Here is a 19,849-nt window from a genome sequence, read left to right as displayed (position 1 = left end):
CATAATTGCTCTACCTTCAGCAGTTGAGATGGACGCTGAAGTAGACGCACGATCTCCGCGGACATCAGCAGATACTATTATATATCCATCTTTTTTTCACGAATGTATGTAAACACTTACTTACATTACAAATCTTTTTATTCAATATTACAACAAACTATATAAAAAATACACAAGTGTAAAATTAATTTTGGAGTATACAAATTCTGATGAAGACTTCGATCGAGAAACGCAATTTCTTTGGTCATATAGTTAAGTCTATGTACAGTTATGATTATTCTACCTTATACACAACTCTTCCACATTATCTGACCAAAAATGAACTTGCTGAAACTAATTGAATATGCTTTTAATAAACTTAGTCAGGTTGTTGTTTTTTTTTTACTTCATCAGTTGCAATATTAACATGGTCTTTCTTTAATCATAAATATTGTAAATTTTCGCAGACATGATTAAGACTTTTGATTTCTTGCTTGACAACAAAAAAAACTTTAAAATTCAGAAACGGAAACTGAAAATTCTAACAAATTTATAGACTTTGTAAACAATACTAGCATATACCAGATGATGTGGTCAAAGACTTAAAGTGCAGAGTTTATCAAAACATATTTCAGTTAATAAAGACGACATTTCTCAAACTAATAACTTTTTGTATTTTTGCAATGTTGCAATTAATACTAAAACATTGAAAAATGAAACATTACAAAAAGGATTAGCAAAAAAACGAACTCAAAGATAAATTAAAAAGGGAAAGTCAATAACACCTGACAAAACCAGAGACATATAAATACAGTTTAGTATATATGTCTCTGATAAAACCAAGTGCTGGACTTTATCATCTAACGGAACGAATAGAAAGCAACAACTATCATATTCCTGACTTGGTACAGGCATGCATTTTCCGAAGAAAATGGTGTGTTTAAATTGGTTTTATAGCTAGCTTAACCCGGAGAAAGTTCTTATACATCGTTAAACAAGGGCTGGTACAAACGTGATCAACTAAATGAATTTTGCTTCAACAAGTTAATTGATATTTTGTAATCTTCAGATTTGATTAATCCTGATTTATTATTGAAACGAAAGGAGACGTGTTATATGTGTCAATGAGACAGCGACCCAAACCAAACGTACAATTTAAAGATCCACAGAACAACCCTTGGCTAGCGAAGATGCAGAACAGTTAAATGTTGCGTCGAAATTTTTAATATCAGTAATCTATTATCTGTAAATAATCAAAAATTGGGCCATAGACCTTATCGGTGATATACCTGATACAATATACAAAATTGCATAAATCTAACTTGTTAATTATCTGTTCTAACCTCATCAAAATACAATACAATTTATATATATTTACAAGGATTCATTAAACAAATCCTTGATGTTTATTCCCCATGCATTTTATTGCACAAGCAAAAAGCATAAAGCATAAACGATTTATTTAAAGTCGGATATACATATAACAATACAACATAATCTCCGTAGAGTTTTTATATAAAATGTCTGAATAAAAGCCAACGATAAATCTTACAGGGCGATGGATCATATAATTATGATACAGTACACTACAAAATATAATATATAACAAGTCTAAAAGAGTACACCATCACCAAAAAAAAAAAAAAAAATCATGAACAAATGTTAAATATTTCGGATAACTAATATCCTTCATCAATAAGATGTCAAATGAATCTTATCTTGACATGTGGTAGTCAAACTGAAATAATAATCTTGATCGTTATACAAATTATCACGAATCAATACGCTGGTAAATTTTTTCAATATTGATGTTTGGGAGGAGGAATAAATTCCTTAAAACTGTAAGGGTCCTGTACGGAAGCCTGAGTTACAGGAAACAAGTGATGGTAGGAAAATGAGCGATGGTAGGGAAAATGAGTGACTCATTCTATGTTTTTTCATTAATGTCCTCTGAGGAAAATCTGACAACAGTAAAGTAGTTACAACAGAGGCTGCGTATTTAAACATCCAAAATAAATAGCAGTTTGATAAAGTTTAATAATGATTAAAACAATAATAAATTTATTATTATTGTTTTAATCATTATCAAACTGCAAATTTGAAATATTATACAAGCGTAGATCAGTCAGTGCTGTTTATTGGAAATGTATTTCCACGCTATCGTTGTTGTAACACCTTAACTGTCGTCACCGATGAAAATTTAGAATTGTACCAATTCATATCACACATTACTATTTTTATTTGAAGCATATCTTTGCAGTCTCTGTTGTAAATAGCTATATAACCTAAGTCATTTTTGAAATTTTAGAATTGTACAAGCGTCTCTATGATGTTCGGTTTTAACTGTTTTATTGTATAAATTTCAAGATTGTTATAGTTTAATCAGAAGAGATTGATATGATTCATTTTACATCATAATCATACTGATGAAGGATATATGTTATCCGAAATATTTATAGATAATTACATTTAATGTTTCCCTTTTTTGTTATTGGTGTTGTTTTGTACACTTTTTAGGCGTTTATATAATTTATTTATTGTGTACATGTATCGTTACTCGTAACGATCCAGCGCCCTCGTGGGAAAGATGGTTGACTAATATTCAGACGTTTTATATATATATATTAAATTAATAGTTAAGATCCATTTTGTTACATCTGGTGATTCAATTATTTAGCAATCGCCAACGGCAGTCAGCAGGGTTTAAGAACATCCGTTGTTCGACCTGCTAGTCAAATGCGTTTTGTTAAAATATACTTTTTCACTTTTTTGGTCTTTTGGAAAATGTTGTTTGTGCTTTAGACCCCTCTACCAAGAAATTTGTTTTGCATGCACACGTATAAAAATTGCGGTTTTTATCCAACGCAATCATAGGTTTGAAAGTTGTTTTCAATTTAGACTTGTTTATATTTTTTCGGTTGGGCTTGTATTATATTTGCCTTCGGGTTTATATGATCCGTTCATCCTATTTCGACTCTTCAAAATTTAAGAGTCTATCCTAAATTGAGGTAAATTATAGCAATTTTTGATATTTCAAAAATCGTATTTTCACCAAAAATAAAAAAATCGATATTATAACTTATAACATGGTCTGCTTAAAATTTTGAATGCCTTTGCAGATATTTGTATACTTAATTCTCATCTTCGAAATAAGTGCCGACTTTTGTCATCATTTTCCGCAAAAAATAAATGAATGTTTTTCATTGGATAATTTAACAGTTTTTTCTATTTATTATATTTTATGTTAAATTGGAGTTCAAACTTGTGTATCGTTACCTTTTTTGACTAGTATATGTATAATATGTCTCTGCTGGGACTAATACATGATATAAGCCTATATTATACTGGAGTGAAATATCCGGCCCGGCAAATCCTGCAATTTGATTGGTCACCTTGACTATGAGCTTCACAGTAGATCAAATTAAAACACTGACAGGTAAGATGAGCCTTTATCCCCGGCTTAGTATATTTCTAGGCCCGTGAGTTTGATTGGTTAACGCACGTCGTTACAAAACCCATAGCCCCTGGGTGTTGCTAACCCATATCCCGGACGTTGCCACCCATTTAATACATCGGGGAATTTAGCGCGCGTTTTCCTTAGTTCCATGGTTGTTCCTGATGAAATATCGAATTCTGTAGATTTTCCATGATGTCTGTGTAATTAAATACTTAATCCACTAACGATTTTATCTTATTATATCGATTATTTGCACTCATTTTAGTAAATGCATCACTATGCAGCCACATTGTCAATGAATGGTACTACTGACCTAGCTATGACCCACGTTGACGTCACACCGTTCATGATGTAACTCTCACAACATTGCGCGCCAAATTCGACCCATTTCAGTTTCTCTGTCTCTAGTTTAAAAACGTCTTATATTTGTCTACATGTAGACTACTACCTTGTAGTAGTACCCTACACCCCGTTAAAAATATGTCAAATTCACAAATTTCAATAAAAGATATTTAAAAAATGAAAAAAAACGTTGCTTTCACGTTAAACTTTGTGGTCGAATTTCTCTAAAAATCGCCAGATTTAGACTAATACCGGGGATAAATCATCCGTAGATATGGATATTTTAACACCCTTCAGTACCCTGTACACCCTTCGGCTGCGCCTCAGGGTGCCTCACGGTGTACTTGGATACTTCAGGGTGTTAAATCCATATCTACGGATATGAACGTAGGTAACTTATAATATCCCCTATGAAGATCCCGAATAACATATAATAAAGGTCCAAGATGATATTTGTATATTTTGATATAGGAAATGAATGGTGTTTTTTCCCGTATATATCAGTTTATGAAATATTGCCGACAATGTACATAAAATTGTTCTAATTACATTGTAAGAGGAACAACTCTCATTAAATCCATAAACTGATAAACAACTGAGTTTAAACGGAACGCTCCTAGAGTGGAGTCACTGCAACGTTTTATACAGTATATAGAAAGCTTTAGTCGATAAGAGGAATATTCACATCGAATGTAGAAAAATGAGCAGTAAGGATCACCACGAAGTCGAAGTTAAAAGGAAAAGAAGCTTGAAAAAAGAGTCTTCTCCAACCAGAGGAGCAGGAGACGTGAAAAGATCTAAATCATCAACAAATGTAAATAGGTTAACATAAATTTGAAAGACGTGATTCATGATTTATGTCGACTTCAATGCCAGCAACTTATCCCTTTTGGGATTCTGTGTCCGGAACGATTTTCTGATTTTGCCGCCGACAGAATCCCTTATCAACCCTATTTACTCTATTCATAATATTTTAAGCAGCTAGCTGACCTAAACCAGCAACCTTTAAGCTATCAGCAACATTCAGTACACCTGAGGCTGAAGCAAGTGTTCTCATAAATTTTTGAAGGCGCAAAAAATTTGTAGCGCATAACCCTTTGTTTTTTGGAGTGAACTATTGTGATGCGAAACAATCCTTCAGAAATTATACAATATGAATTTAAAAGCTTTATGACAGGCTAGGTGTTTAATTATGTACACTATTTATAAATTATAAGATAAAATATAATCAATTTACACATACATGTATATAAAACACATTGATCATGTTGATATCAAAGTCCATTTATAAAAGAGTTAAAACTAACATGATAAAATTTAAGAGTCCAAAGTTAGGTATTTCAAGAGAATATTCTCCTATTCCTTTGATCCTTCAAGTACTGAACAGTTTAAGATATTTCCATGTCTGGTGCATCTGCTCCTTCTATAGATATTGTATTATTAAGCAGTTGTATTTTTTGGAAGACAACGTTTAACAATAAAATGATTAAATGAACAGCTGACCAATTTCCGCAGTTTGACCTTTCGAGATCGCTTCCGGTGTATTTGTCACAATCTTTTCTTTGCCAGGTACATTTTGTAGAATCCTGACAAGTTCTTCAAAGTAAACTCCAACAAAATTATTTACATATATATATATATATATATGCTTCTGTGTTTCCGTACCCAAGTATTGACATCGAGTTGTGTATTGTCAGTTTTCCGGTGCAAGGACCAAAAACAGACATAACTGATTTATTTTTTTAAACATAACAATGTAAGACGAATTTTATTTGCTAAGAAAAAAATTTCACATTCTGACACAAACTATTGATTCACATTATGAATTTATCACAAATATTAGTTTAATTCACGTTTTTTTACGTAAAACGACTTCCATTCATAAATATTTGTAGTTGTGTATTGCAAAGTTACCATGTGTTTTCAATATTTTCATTGGTCGTATTAAAATAGATTTTTATTAATGACCAATGAGAAAATTTGATATTTAATTCGGCAATTAATCTGACAGGAAAGCCATGCGTAAAAACCTTTCGTATTTGTATTTCGATCTTTTCCTTTAATCCTAACCCTGAAACACTGAAATAAGTATCCAAGAATTTTTAACTATTTTATGATAATCTATGCAATTATGTGATGTGATAAGGCAAATACAGGTAAAGGATAGACTGGAGTCAATTAATAATTGCGTAATTCTGTGTCATATTGATTTTCTTCTGCGATCTTTAACTTTACAAAAGTTATCAACAGTTCATAATTAAATATGAAAATTAACACGCTGCAGGATTATCTTTTAAGGCACTGCATGCCAATTTATGGGCTGCGGGAACAACAAAAATATTTGGAAGAACACTGGAAGCTGGTACTGGCTGGCTTCAAAAATTGTTGCAAAAAAAATGGCTAGTTTGCCTTGAAACAGGATTGATACCTAGACATAAATGATCACCGATTCCTTTTTTGGTGTATTAACCAATCTATTATCTAGTTAGTTGTAAGAAAACATAAAAAATTGAGGTTTTACAGCTTACAACTTGATGATGCTTATTGCATTGTTTTGTGATAATTTTTCATCTAAATCACCACTCAGAATGAATCAGATGTTTACTGTTATAACAAGTTGGTGACCCTATTATTATTTGATATCATTAAAGCGGAAATTTATGTATCAACAACATATTGCTTTATTAAGAAAAATCTATCGATTTGAAATTGAAGATTTGATAATTTTAAGACACATTTAAACACGTTTTTGTTGATTTTATGTGCTTTCTTGCAAATGTTCACCTATATATTTCAGATAATAAAAGATATAAATGCATTATTTTTTTGATTTTCAGTTGTAGTTCAATGAATCAAAGTTGTATGCCAAACTTTTACCAAAATCTGTGACATAGCGCATGTAGTGTTCCTTGACCTTAAGTGATGATTTGTCATGTAATGTATTGTCCTGTTAATTAAAGTTTTTTCCTTCATTACTGTTGATTAAAAAACCAACAGGTTTACTTTCACTGATGTCTGAAGCCAAATGCAGCTTTGTTAACTTTGACTGAGACAAATTTTGAAAATAAATGTCTGCTTTCCTACTTATATAGGTTTGAGGAGTAATCATTTTTTCTTGGCTGAAATACAATGGATTTCGGTTATTTGCATAGCAAATTTGTCAACAAAAGTATACAATTAAGCAGAGTATGCTGAATGTACAGGGTCAAACAGGATCGAAAGGGACACCCAGAAAAAAAAATGAAGATCTGTGATCAATATTTGCTGTTTACGAGCACTTCCTGTCCCTGCAAGAAACAAAAATAGAACCAGTTGGTTATTGATTTATAAATTAATTTGTTTTTCTTGACCCATACATGTATGTATGTAAAATGAAACAACATACGTTATTGCTTAAAAGCTTTTGAATATTGCTAAACTCCCTAAAGTGTTTATCATCTTTTTTATACGACCGCAAAAATTGAAAATTTTTTGGTCGTATATTGGTATGACGCTGGCGTCGTCGTTGTCGTCCGGCGTCGTCCGAAGACACATTGGTTTTCACACTCTAACTTTAGTTTAAGTGAATGGATCTCCATGAAATTTTACCATAAGGTTCAATAACACGAAGGAAGGTTGGGATTGATTTTGGGGGTTATGGTACCAACAGTTAAGGAATTAGGGGCCAAAAAGGGGCCAAAAATAAGCATTTTTGTAACTTCCAGACAATAACTTGTGTGTAAGTGTATGGATCTCTCTGACATTGTACCACAAGGTTCCATATCACAAAGGGAAGGCTGTAATTGATTTTGGGGGTAATTGCCTCAAAATTTTAGGAATTAGGGGCCAAAAAAGGGGCAAAAAACAAGCATTTTTCTAGTTTCATGACAATAACTTGTGTGTAAGTGTTTGGATATTTCTGAAATTGTACTACAAGGTTCCATATCACAAAGGGAAAGCTGGAATTCAGTTTGTGGGTAATTGCCCGAAACGTTTAGGAATAGGGGGCCAAAAAGGGGCCAAAAATAAGCATTTTTCTAGTTTCCAGACAATAACTTGTGTTCAAGTGTATGGATCTCTCTGAAATTGTACTGCAAGGTACCATACCACAAAGGGAAGGCTGGGATTGGGTTTGGGGGTGATGAATCATAAGGGGGTTCAAAAAATTTGGGAGGGGGGATTTTTTTTTTTTCTTTTTTTTTCTTTTTTCCTTTTTTTTTTTCTTTTAAAATTTTCCATTTTAAGTTGGTTATTTCTGATTAATATTTAAAAGCAAATAATAATGATATGGTAGGAGATACACACCAAACAGGATGTGTAAATTATTATATAATAAGTATTGTGCAATAGCAAGAAATTTTCAATTGCACAGTATTGCACAATTGCAAGAAATCTTCAATTGCACAGTATTGCGCAATAGCAAGAAATCTTCAATTGCACAGTATTGCGCAATAGCAAGAAATATCCAATAGCACAATATTGCGCAATAGCAAGAAATTGTCAATTGTACAGTATTGCACAATAGCAAGAAATATTCAATTGCACAGTATTGTGCAAAAGAAGATACTTCGTATAAATTGCTTATTTCTTGATCAATTTCAATGGGGTTTTATTCTTGAATTCTTGGGGTTTTTAATATGCTGAATCTAACCAAGTATTAAGTTTTTGGATTTTGGGCCCCGTTTTTAAATTGGTCCACATTGAGGTCCAAAGGGTCCAAAATTTAACTTTGTTTGATTTCATCAAAAATTGAATTATTGGGGTTCTTTGATATGCCGAATCTAACCGTGTATTTAGATTCTTAATTTTTGGTTCCGTTTTCAAATTGGTCTACATTAAGGTCAAAAGGGTCCAAAATTAAACTTAGTTTGATTTTAACAAAAATTGAATTTTTAGGGTTCTTTGATATGCTGAATCTAAACATGTATTTAGATTTTTGATTATGGGCCCAGTTTTCAAGTTGGTCCAAATCGGGGTCCAAAATTAAACTTTGTTTGATTTCAACAAAAATTGAATATATGGGGTTCTTTGATATGCTGAATCTAACCATGTATTTAGATTTTTGATTTTTGGGCCCCATTATCAACTTTGTCCACATTGCGGTCAAAAGGGTCCAAAATTAAACTTTGTTTGATTTCATCAAAAATTGAATTCTTGGGGTTCTCTGATATGCTGAATCTAACCATGTATTTAGATTTTTTATTTGTGGACCCGCTATCAAATTGGTTCATATTGAGGTCAAAAGGGTCCAAAATTAAACTTTGTTTGATTTCATCAAAAATTGAATTATTGGGGTTCTTTGATATGCCAAATCTAACCGTGTATTTAGATTTTTAATTTTGGGTCCCGTTTTTAAATTGGTCTACATTAAGGTCCAAAGGGTCCAAAATTAAACTTAGTTTGATTTTAACAAAAATTGAATTCTTGGGGTTCTTTGATATGCTGAATCTAAACATGTGTTTAGATTTTTGATTATGGGCCCAGTTTTCAAGTTGGTCCAAGTTGGGGTCCAAAATTAAACTTTGTTTGATTTCAACAAAAATTGAATATATGGGGTTCTTTGATATGCTGCATCTAAACATGTATTTAGATTTTAGATTTTTGGCCCAGTTTTCAAGTTGGTCCAAATTGGGGTCCAAAATTAAACTTTGTTTGATTTCAACAAAAATTGAATATATGGGGTTCTTTGATATGCTAAATCTTACCATGTATTTAGATTTTTTATTTGTTGGCCCGCTATCAAATTGGTTCATATTGAGGTCAAAAGGGTCAAAAATTAAACTTTGTTTGATTTCATCAAAAATTTAAGTATTGGGGTTCTTTGATATGCCAAATCTAACCGTGTATTTAGATTTTTAATTTTGGGTCCCGTTTTTTAAACTGGTCTACATTAAGGTCCAAAGGGTCCAAAATTAAACTTAGTTTGATTTTAACAAAAATTGAATTTTTGGGGTTCTTTGATATGCTGAATCTATACATGTGTTTAGATTTTTGATTATGGGACCAGTTTTCAAGTTGGTCCAAGTTGGGGTCCAAAATTAAACTTTGTTTGATTTCAACAAAAATTGAATATATGGGGTTCTTTGATATGCTGAATCTAAACATGTATTTAGATTTTTGGCCCAGTTTTCAAGTTGGTCCAAATTGGGGTCCAAAATTAAACTTTGTTTGATTTCAACAAAAATTGAATATATGGGGTTCTTTGATATGCTGAATCTTACCATGTATTTAGATTTTTTATTTTGTGGGCCTGCTATCAAATTGGTTCATATTGAGGTCAAAAGGGTCCAAAATTAAACTTTGTTTGATTTCATCAAAAATTGAATTATTGGGGTTCTTTGATATGCCAAATCTAACCGTGTTTTTAGATTTTTAATTTTGGGTCCCGTTTTTATACGCCCGTTTACGGGACGTATTATGGTATACCGTTGTCCGTCTGTCCGTCCGTCTGTCCGTCCGTCTGTCCGTCGTCAACATGTCGGACATTAACTCAAAATTGCTTAAACCAATTTGCATAAAACTTTGGTGAATTGTTTATATCTATTGATGTGAGCTCCCTTTCGTTTTTTATAAAATTTAGATTTTACGTTTCCGAGTTATGGGGTTTTATTCATTAAAAAAAGGGGGATTTTCCAGTTTTCGGACAATAAGTCAAGAATGCTTTCACCAACTTGCAAGAAATTGTGGTGAATTGTTTATATCTATTGACATGAGCTCCCTTTTGATTTTTATAAATTTTAGATTTTACTTTTCCGAGTTACGGGGTTTTATTCATAAAAAAAGGGGGGACTTTCCAGTTATCAGACAAAAAACTCACAAATGCTTTCAGCAATTCTTATGAAACTTTGGTGAATTGTTTGTATGTATTGATGTAAGCTCCCTTTAGAATTTTATAAATTTTACATTTTACATTTCTGAGTTATGGGGTTTTATTCATTAAAAAGGGGTGATTTTCCAGTTTTCTGACAATAACTCAAAAATGCTGTCACCAATTCTCATGAAACTTTGGTGAATTGTTTATATCTATTGATGTAAGCTCCCTTTTTATTTTCATAAATTTCTAATATGACATTGAGAATTAATTATACTTTATTTGTTTATAGTCTGACAACAGATTTACTAAGTATTGCACAACAGCAAGAAATCTTTAATTGAACATAAATTCAATTCATATAACCAATTTCAAGTTCTTTGAATACATTTATTCAGACACCTATAATATGTCAAATATTTAATTACAATCCAAATTCAGACCTGAATCAAGCTTGAATATTGTGTCCATTTTTGCCCCAACTGTTCAGGGTTGGACCTCTGCGGGCGTATCTAGCTGCGCTCAGCGAAGCAGTTTATTTAAATTGGTCTACATTAAGGTCCAAAGGGTCCAAAATTAAACTTAGTTTGATTTTAACAAAAATTGAATTCTTGGGGTACTTTGATATGCTGAATCTAAACATGTGTTTAGATTTTTGATTATGGGACCAGTTTTCAAGTTTGTCCAAGTTGGGGTCCAAAATTAAACTTTGTTTGATTTCAACAAAAATTGAATATATGGGGTTCTTTGATATGCTGAATCTAACCATGTATTTTGATTTTGGGCATTGGACCATAATAGGTAAATTATAAAAATTGAAGTTCTTAGACCACATTCTTTCTGTGTCAGAAACCTATGCTGTGTCAAATATTTAATCACAATCCAAATTCAGAGCTGTATCAAGCTTGAATGTTGTGTCCATACTTGCCCCAACTGTTCAGGGTTTGACCTCTGCGGTCGTATCAAGCTGCGCCCAGCGAAGCATTTTATTTTATAATAAAATGGCACTTCTGTGCCTTTGACATGCAGTTTTAACAGCTTGTATGGTGTATGTAGTTGACTCCTTGCCTTACAAATTCTGTGTATGTAAAGTAGTAAAGGGGATCTTTTCATGCTTTTATTTTAGACGAGTCTTCTTTGTCTTTTGACTCTCCGTCCTATTTCATTGATAAAAAAAATATTTGTGATAAGTGTTTTTTTTACATTTATATGTAGATACACAACTTTCTGATATAATTACACCTTATGTAAGAATCCTGGGTTTTGATTGGTTGATAGCCAGTGTATTTTTCACCAATTTACTTTTATCAAATAAATATCGTTCATTTTTAAACAGCGCCGGGGTATATGCAAAAAGGATATGCCTTTTTTACCCTCTCTGCCATGGTATTTGCCAAAAAATACTCTATCCGACTGGACGCTTGTAATGTCACGATCATCAATGCGTTTTGTATGTTAACATTCAGTGTAATTAAACAGATATAGCATGTTCTTGAGGGGTATTTGTGAAAAATACCAGTCTCGAGAATGAATTTCCCTCGCCTTACGGCTCGCGAAATTTAACATTCTCTCGACTGGTATTTTTCGCAAATACCCCTCCTTAACATGATATATCTGTTCAAAAGTACATGGCCCAAAAATTTGCTTTTTTGGTTATTAAGTCAAAATTTGAAATATTTTTGTTAAAAAGAAAAAATTGCAAGCATGAAAAATCTGACTTGTAGAAGTCAGTTTTTGGTAAATAATGATGGCAACTCATGACACCAAAAAAGATTAGAAAGATTGCTTGCAGTACTTCTAGTTTAAAATAAAGTTATTGAACATAATTTCCTTTCTGTTTTCAGGATGTTAAATTGTTTTATGCAGAGGAAGAGGAGGTTGAACACAGAGATCCTAAAAAAGATCTGAATTTGTTTAAATCAACAACAGATGATGTTAGAAAGTGTTTTAAAGATATCAGAGATTCAAAAGATAAACCAGACAAATCCACCGTAAGCATTTATATCATTTCTCCATTAACTTTGTATGCATTTAAAAGAATTGTTAACAGATGCACATACTGTCTGTTTGTCCTAAAATTTGTAGGGAATTATATTATTAAATGTTCAGATGTTTAGATGTTTGACGAAATGTGAATTAATATACAGTATAATGATTATTATTGTAACTTGTTTTATGGTTCTGGTCCTGTCTGGAATAAAATGTAGATGATTTATGTGAGATAAAGAAACATGTAGGTTTATAATTATATGAAAGTTTAATATTTCATTTCAATGTGCAAATGTGTTATGAAATCATAGTGTAATGTTTTGTGTATGTGAATGTCATTCTGTCCATGAAGGCTCTTATTTGGAACAATTTATTCCCTTTTTTTAATTTATAACACAGAGAAAGTAGTATTTATAAAACAACCAACTTACCTACATGTAATGGAGGCAAATGATTAAATTCTCTTTTCTGTTGATTCGTTATGATTCATTGGGTACTAGTTTCCTCGATATCAGTGAACCATGAATTTAAATGTTCAAATAAAAACAAATTTCCCATAGGCTTGTATGTAGAATTTTGTAAACCCACAAAATCAAGAATCCATAAAGAAATTAAAAAATTCTGATTCCACAAAAATAGTATCTACAAATATAAATGAATCCACTGTATTGGAAAGACAAAATGAAGAAAATTTTGTTTGTATAACATTTTTCAGCAATTGGCATAGCAAATGTAGGCAGAACTTTCCTTTTTTTTATTAGAGACATTCAGGGATGCAGTCTTGCTAAACATTTCTATAATACATAATAGAAGTATTTTTTAATTCAAATGACTCATAAGGTTAAAGTAATCTTTATTTTATATCATTTATGTTTTTTTCTCAACAGAATGATCACATAGAGACAAAGAAAAGAGAAACAGCTTTACATTTTGTGTTGCTAAAGAAATTAAACAGATTATCTCACATTAGATGTAAGAAATCAAGAGATGCTACTAATGAGGTAAATATTGAATACTGACTTGCTGCATGTAAAAGATCAAAAGTGAGAGTTCCGTAAAACACATCCATACAAGTTTTAAACTCATCATTTTTATTATAAACCACCAAATTTTTAATTGTGAAAACTTCATTTCTTGGAATGTTTTTAATCACTAATATTTGATATAATTTTTTGAATGGAGAATGTATAGATCAAGTATTAATGAAACAGAAATCCAACAATACAATAAACCCCAGAATACATATAAAGGTTACCATATGACCCTCAACAATGAACATGCACATTAGTTCAACTTATAGAAGGAACAGAATAACAAAAAAATATTCTAGATATCAAAGTATCATGATACAAGGTCTGTTACCTTCAATGAATTTTTAAATTTTTGCAATCGTTCTTGCTGACTACATAAAAATACAAAATAGAAAAACAAAGGATATTTTGTCAATAAGGGCTATTCAACAAAAACATACATGGACCCAGGGAAGGTAACTAAAATTTGCCACTATGAGTAGCTGTGAACTATTATGTTTTACATGTTTTAAAATATATGCTGGTATCTTGAATTGCTTCTCTGGGTGGTTACTCTAAGTGCCTTTCCTGGATACAATGTATGTTTTAACGGAACAGTCCTAAGTAACTTGTATCAGTGATAATTCATATAATTTTATTTCTGGTTTTTAGGCCAAACAGAGAATAGACCAGTACCATTTACAACTACAAAATCTATTGTATGAAACCATGCATCTAGAAAAAGAAATCACTAAATGTCTGGAGTTTAAGTAAGTTATATAATATACAATGAATATTGCAATTTTCCAGAGATTTTAGTAGTGTACCATTCTACCAGTCTGTAACTTTTTAGTGCCTTTATTTTCTTTGTATTTTCTCTATTTTATCTGTCAGATATAGATTAAAACATAAGATTCTTTTTATGATAATGTATAAATAGTAACATCTTTGGTATCTTTCGCCTCTCTTATACTACATTTTTGCAAAACCTTGAGTATTTTACTTTTTAGCATGCTGTCATATGATGAATGGTATGAAATTACCAAATCAGTTTGTCATTTTGTTCAGATTATTTTACAAATGTGACATCATATCATTAAATTTCACATTTGGAAAAGATACACAAATTGGTGATAAAAGAGCTGATTTGTTGTAGGTAATGATTTGAGCTTAAGAAATCACACAAAGATGATGTCATGTTGTTTTTCTTATATTGTTGATATTTTTTATATGTTTGATATTTGATTTTCTGCATGGTTGAAAAAAAATATAAAAAAAATCCTAGTTCTGAATTCATCATTTTAATTGTATTTTAAATAAGCTTTCATGATGAACATTTTCATCTATATATAAATTGGAACTCAAATTTTATTACTGTTCCTATAAGCCTGTCATTTTAATCAATACTGAATAGTAAATTCGTGGATACAGGTGAACCACGAATTTCAATGTTCAACGAAATACAAATTTTCTACAAGCTTGTATGCAGACTTTGTCCAAACCACGAAATCAAATATCCATGAAAATGCAATTTTTCCTAAATCCATGAAAATTAATACCCATGAAAATAAATGTATCCACAGTATTTCTTTTTTTACAACTAAACACCTGCAGTACACCTATATTGTGGGTTATTTGGAATCATATCTGTTTTTTTTTTGCTTCAAACTATTTACAGTTTAACATCCTGGAAAAAGCATTTCTCTCATAATTTGAAATTGCTTGTTATTTTAGAGAAATGGCACATTGAAAAATAAAATATCTTTTCTTGCCATATTTTGGCATATATCTAATATCCTGGAGTCTCATCAATTTTCCCTGTTTGGCAAATCCACAAATCAAATGTATCCATAAATATACAATTTTCCCTCAATCCCAGGAAATTGGTACCTACGAAAATAAATGAATCCACAGTATGCAACTTAATGTTACAGGCTTTATTTTATACATTATGTTGTTCAAAAATCATGCCATTACAGAAAAGATGTAATATTTTGTAAAGAAAACTTTCTGTTAAAGGTCAAAAGATGAAGAAATTGAGCTTGTATCTGTTGAAGAGTTTTATGAGGCAGCACCAAATGATATCAGTAAACCTGTAAGTGAAAAATTTTATTTACACCAATTGAATAAGTTAATTATTATATTTCTAAGAAAAATTCATACCCATCTTCCGAACAAAACTGTTTTATTTAGCCTTCACAAGGGGAAGGGATGATTATAGTTATAATGGTTTGTTTTTCATGTATTAATCAGTTTTAAAATGTTTTTTTCCAACTCAATTATACATATTGGATCCATTACTTGAAATATTGTCTGTAGAAAATTCAAAATTACTATTACGACATTTGCAAAGTAAAAAAGATCCCTTTAAGGGTAGATTTTTGAAGGCCTGGCAAGAATTGTTGTCAACTTTTTTTTTTTACTTAACTTGGGTTTTACAGGAAACCACAAAAGCAGACCAACACCAGCTGAGACTGGCTAGATTGGATTGGGAACTGGAACAGAGAAAAATGTAAGTCAAATGTAACTTTAAATAATTCTACCAATGGAGCATTGTTCTCATATACAGCAAACAACTGTTTAATAACTTGTTCTATGTACTTTTGGTTCACTCAAATACCATCCCAAAGAACTTCGAAAATACCAACTTTATTAAGTGTCATTTTCATTTTGTAGTTTGAATGCTATGAAAGACTCAACAAATTGTTAGGTGTCTTCAATGGTTCTGGGGGCCTCGGTGGCTGAGTGGTCTAAGTAGTTACTACTGTAATCACTAGCCAGTCAACACTGAGGTTGTGAGTTAGAAACCCGCTCTTGCGGGTGCACTCGACTCTAATCTTAATTGACTAGGATTGTCGTTTTCTCCGGACACTCCGGCTTCCTCCACCAATAAAAACTGGCCGCCACGAAATAGTCCAAAAGTGGTGCTTAAAAGTGGCGTTAAAACTCCAAAAATCAAAATCAAATCAATGGTTTTGCTGTTATACTGTAAAATTGGTAATTTTTGGGAAAGACCTATGTATGCTTCTTTATCCAGTAGAAAAATAATAGGAGTAAATTGTCATGAATATGTCCAACTTGGATCTTCTTTTATACGAACACTTCAACAAATTTAGAATTCCAGACAAAACAAGCATTTAAAAATCTACAGTTATTACATGCATATTTTTTATCAGGTTTCGTTTTGGTTTATTTCTAAATGATGGTTGCAGAGGAATGGGGGCAAGTCTATCATCATATTTATTGACTATATTATGTAGAACATGAATCATAAGAAACATGTGCTAACCACAAACTGTCGAAACTTTTCCTGTGTATCCATACAATATACACTATACATGAATTCTCATTAACCTGTTGAAGCAGACCACATGACTAATTCTAACAAAAACTGAAGTACTGAATGTGTTAAATTTAGACATGTTTCATTGTAACAATTTATATCAAAAGTCAAAAAATAAACTTGTCTTGCAGGTTGGCTCAGAAGCTAAAGGAATCTGAAACCAGTAAAGACCAACTAGATAAAGAAATAAAAACACAGCAAGAATATTTAGAAAACTTGCAACCAAAACTTACATCAATATTACAGGTTAGTTTTGTACTTTTTAGTATTTGTCATTCCTTGGTAAAGTTATTAAGAAAAGAAAAGAAGGGGGATTGTAATGTTAGTTAGGAAAGTTGTTGTGGTTTGTAGTTTTCAAAACTCTGATAAACAAAAGTTATAAAAAATTTGATACAATTTTGTATAACTATTTTGTTTTACATTCAACCAACACATATTGTATCATTATATACTATTGTACATGTGTATGGGGCATGAAAGGACAAATAATTATAGATATAGAAAAAATGTAGACAAACATGAGGTACAATATTTCTATTGCTTGAAAAATTCATCTCAATTGCAAGTTAATTATCCACAAATCATATACTTCGAATTCCTTGTCCATTTTTATATCAGCACATACATACATTCAACTGCTGGACGTTAAGTAGTCATCTATCATCATCATCTATTTATCAATACTGTTTGAGCTGGTCTGAAAAAAGAACACTGGCCTCATTTATATCTACATATTCTTCAAACACTAGAGTACTTAAGTTTGTTAATTGACCAGATCAGAGAATAACATCAAATAGCCGGACACTTTTAACATCCTCGTTTATATTGTATGTTTTTTATTTACAGTCCACTAAGCCAGTTCAGGAGTACTTAGGTATGCCATTTGACCAGATCAGAGAACAGCATCAAATAGCTGGACACCTTCCCCATCCTCTATATGTACTTTACATGCAGACAGATGCCTACAGACAGGCTTGTGGTAAGTAGTCCTAACATACCATGGCATGAAATTGTAGAATAAATATTCTTAGGTTCAGACAAGAAACTACTCAGTACTTGAAATATCCCTTTATTAATGCTAAGAAGACTCAAAGAAAATAAATTGTGTGGGTAGTGTAAGAAATTCCAAAAATTTACTGTTTGAGTTCTTTAATGTCCAAGGAGCACGAAACTCTCTTATAAAATCCTAACACTATGGATCAAGTTTGATTTGACATCCATGAAAAGATAAAAGGAAAATTTATTCTGTAGTTGCTCTTTTTTTTATTCAGACAGAAAAAAAGTACTGGAGTATCTCAGTTAGGAAAAAAAGAAACTTCTCTTCTTCTTTAGATATCAATTATTACATTTAAGAATAGTTTATAATTTGTATTAACAGACAAGAAATTAGAAGTGAAGATAGAAGGAGACATTGAAGCAGCTAAATCTATGAAGTCTACTCCAGAACTATTTGCTGATGTGGGTAGGTAACTCTTTTATTTTCTTTTTAGCAGGGTGGAAGGACCTTTTTAGGGCCATCAGGTTAGGCTTTTATTTTTGCAGGAATTTGGGATTGGGCCTTTATTTTCGAGGGAATTTGGGAATTAATGATAAATTTTTCAGGATCAGGGAAAGAATGCTTTATTTTATTGGGAGGACATCCCATCGAGGTTTTAGCGCCCCTCTTTTTAGGCATGGTTTGATTGTTAGTGTTTTTTTTAAAGCTATTTCCTGAAACTCATTTTCAGGATCATGAATAGAGTGTAACAGTCTCCTATAAAAAGATGTCACTCAGTCAGACCTAAATTTCAGATTTCATTAACATATAAGGTTTTATTTCCAATGAGGTCTTGAAATTTCTAGCATGCTAACTGTGTACATGTAAAGTCATATCATTACTATGACAAATCATATAAAGACAAAATAAATAGCTAGTATGATTGAATTTCTATAATTGAAATAAAAAACCAAGCTATATGTATATACCTATATGTATAGGTTAGCATTTTGTGGTATTTTCAAGATGACCATTAGTGTGAACATTCCTTTGTTCATACTCCACTTAAACCTGAGTTTGAAATAAATCTAATTACTGCTTCTAAACAATTTTGTCTCAAAATACTTTGAAGTTGCTAAATAAAGGTGAGGGAAATGTATTTATCAGCAAAGAAAAGAAAGAAATGTATTTTATCATTTTTTTTAAATGTAATGTAAAAAAGTATGTTTGACATGAGAATGATATTTTGTAGAGGATAGCGACAGTGACCAAGAAGAACAAGAAAAGAAATCATCTGTATGTATAACTTTCTTATCATTTTTAACAACATGTTTTGTTTTGTCAATTTGTTGGCTTCAATATTCTAAGCATTTTTCTGAAGTAAAATAAAATAATATAAAAAAAAAGATCATGTTAATTGGTTCAAATTATTTTTAACTCAGTGTTCAGGCCAGCAAAGGTTTAATTAATGAACTTATCAGTTGCAAAAATTTTCTTAAGAAAATGGTTTCCATTGTAAGTTTTCTGTAATACTACATTAAAGGGATACTTCGCAAAAAAATGAGAAATTGATATGTTGATTATGTATAAAAAACCACAAATTCATTAATATTAAAGTTTAATTCTGCTAGATAAGAGATCACCATCGATTTTAAGTTTAGAGTATCACTTCTCCACGTGCGGCTATTTTGACATCATCCCTGAATAGAAACCATGATATATCTATAAACCACAAAGGACCAAAACAAGCAGTAACCTAACGTAGCCGTAATTGAGTGTCGATATCTTGTCAAGCGTACGGTTGTTTTACCCGACAAGGAAAGCCTAAACAGTTTCCCGGGTCACAAAAAAAGATTATAATAGACATGGTTGTGCATGCAACCTTTCCTAACTAACTTGATACGGTAAATGTAATTATAAATAATTTTTTTGAATAACTAGTACTATATGGTCTGTCGTTTTA

General features: G+C 31.4%; 1 protein-coding gene across 1 annotated transcript in view; it reads left to right on the top strand.

Moving 5' to 3' along the window:
• The first annotated feature begins 4,443 nt into the window (after window positions 1–4,443).
• LOC127711776 (THO complex subunit 5 homolog) overlaps window positions 4,444–19,849 on the top strand; it is a 34,359-nt gene continuing 18,953 nt past the window's right edge. Inside the window, exons 1-10 of the mRNA XM_052217899.1 lie at window positions 4,444–4,592; window positions 12,413–12,559; window positions 13,445–13,558; window positions 14,240–14,337; window positions 15,587–15,662; window positions 16,009–16,079; window positions 17,042–17,156; window positions 17,757–17,889; window positions 18,289–18,372; window positions 19,139–19,182. Of these exons, the coding sequence (XP_052073859.1) occupies window positions 4,479–4,592; window positions 12,413–12,559; window positions 13,445–13,558; window positions 14,240–14,337; window positions 15,587–15,662; window positions 16,009–16,079; window positions 17,042–17,156; window positions 17,757–17,889; window positions 18,289–18,372; window positions 19,139–19,182 (996 nt within the window). The 5' untranslated portion in view covers window positions 4,444–4,478. The remainder of the gene's footprint in view (window positions 4,593–12,412; window positions 12,560–13,444; window positions 13,559–14,239; window positions 14,338–15,586; window positions 15,663–16,008; window positions 16,080–17,041; window positions 17,157–17,756; window positions 17,890–18,288; window positions 18,373–19,138; window positions 19,183–19,849) is intronic.

This window comes from Mytilus californianus, unplaced genomic scaffold (assembly GCF_021869535.1).
Source record: "Mytilus californianus isolate M0D057914Y unplaced genomic scaffold, xbMytCali1.0.p SCAF_8, whole genome shotgun sequence".
In the NCBI taxonomy this organism is placed as follows: Eukaryota; Metazoa; Mollusca; class Bivalvia; order Mytilida; family Mytilidae; genus Mytilus; species Mytilus californianus.
This window is presented reverse-complemented; position numbering and strand designations above follow the sequence as displayed.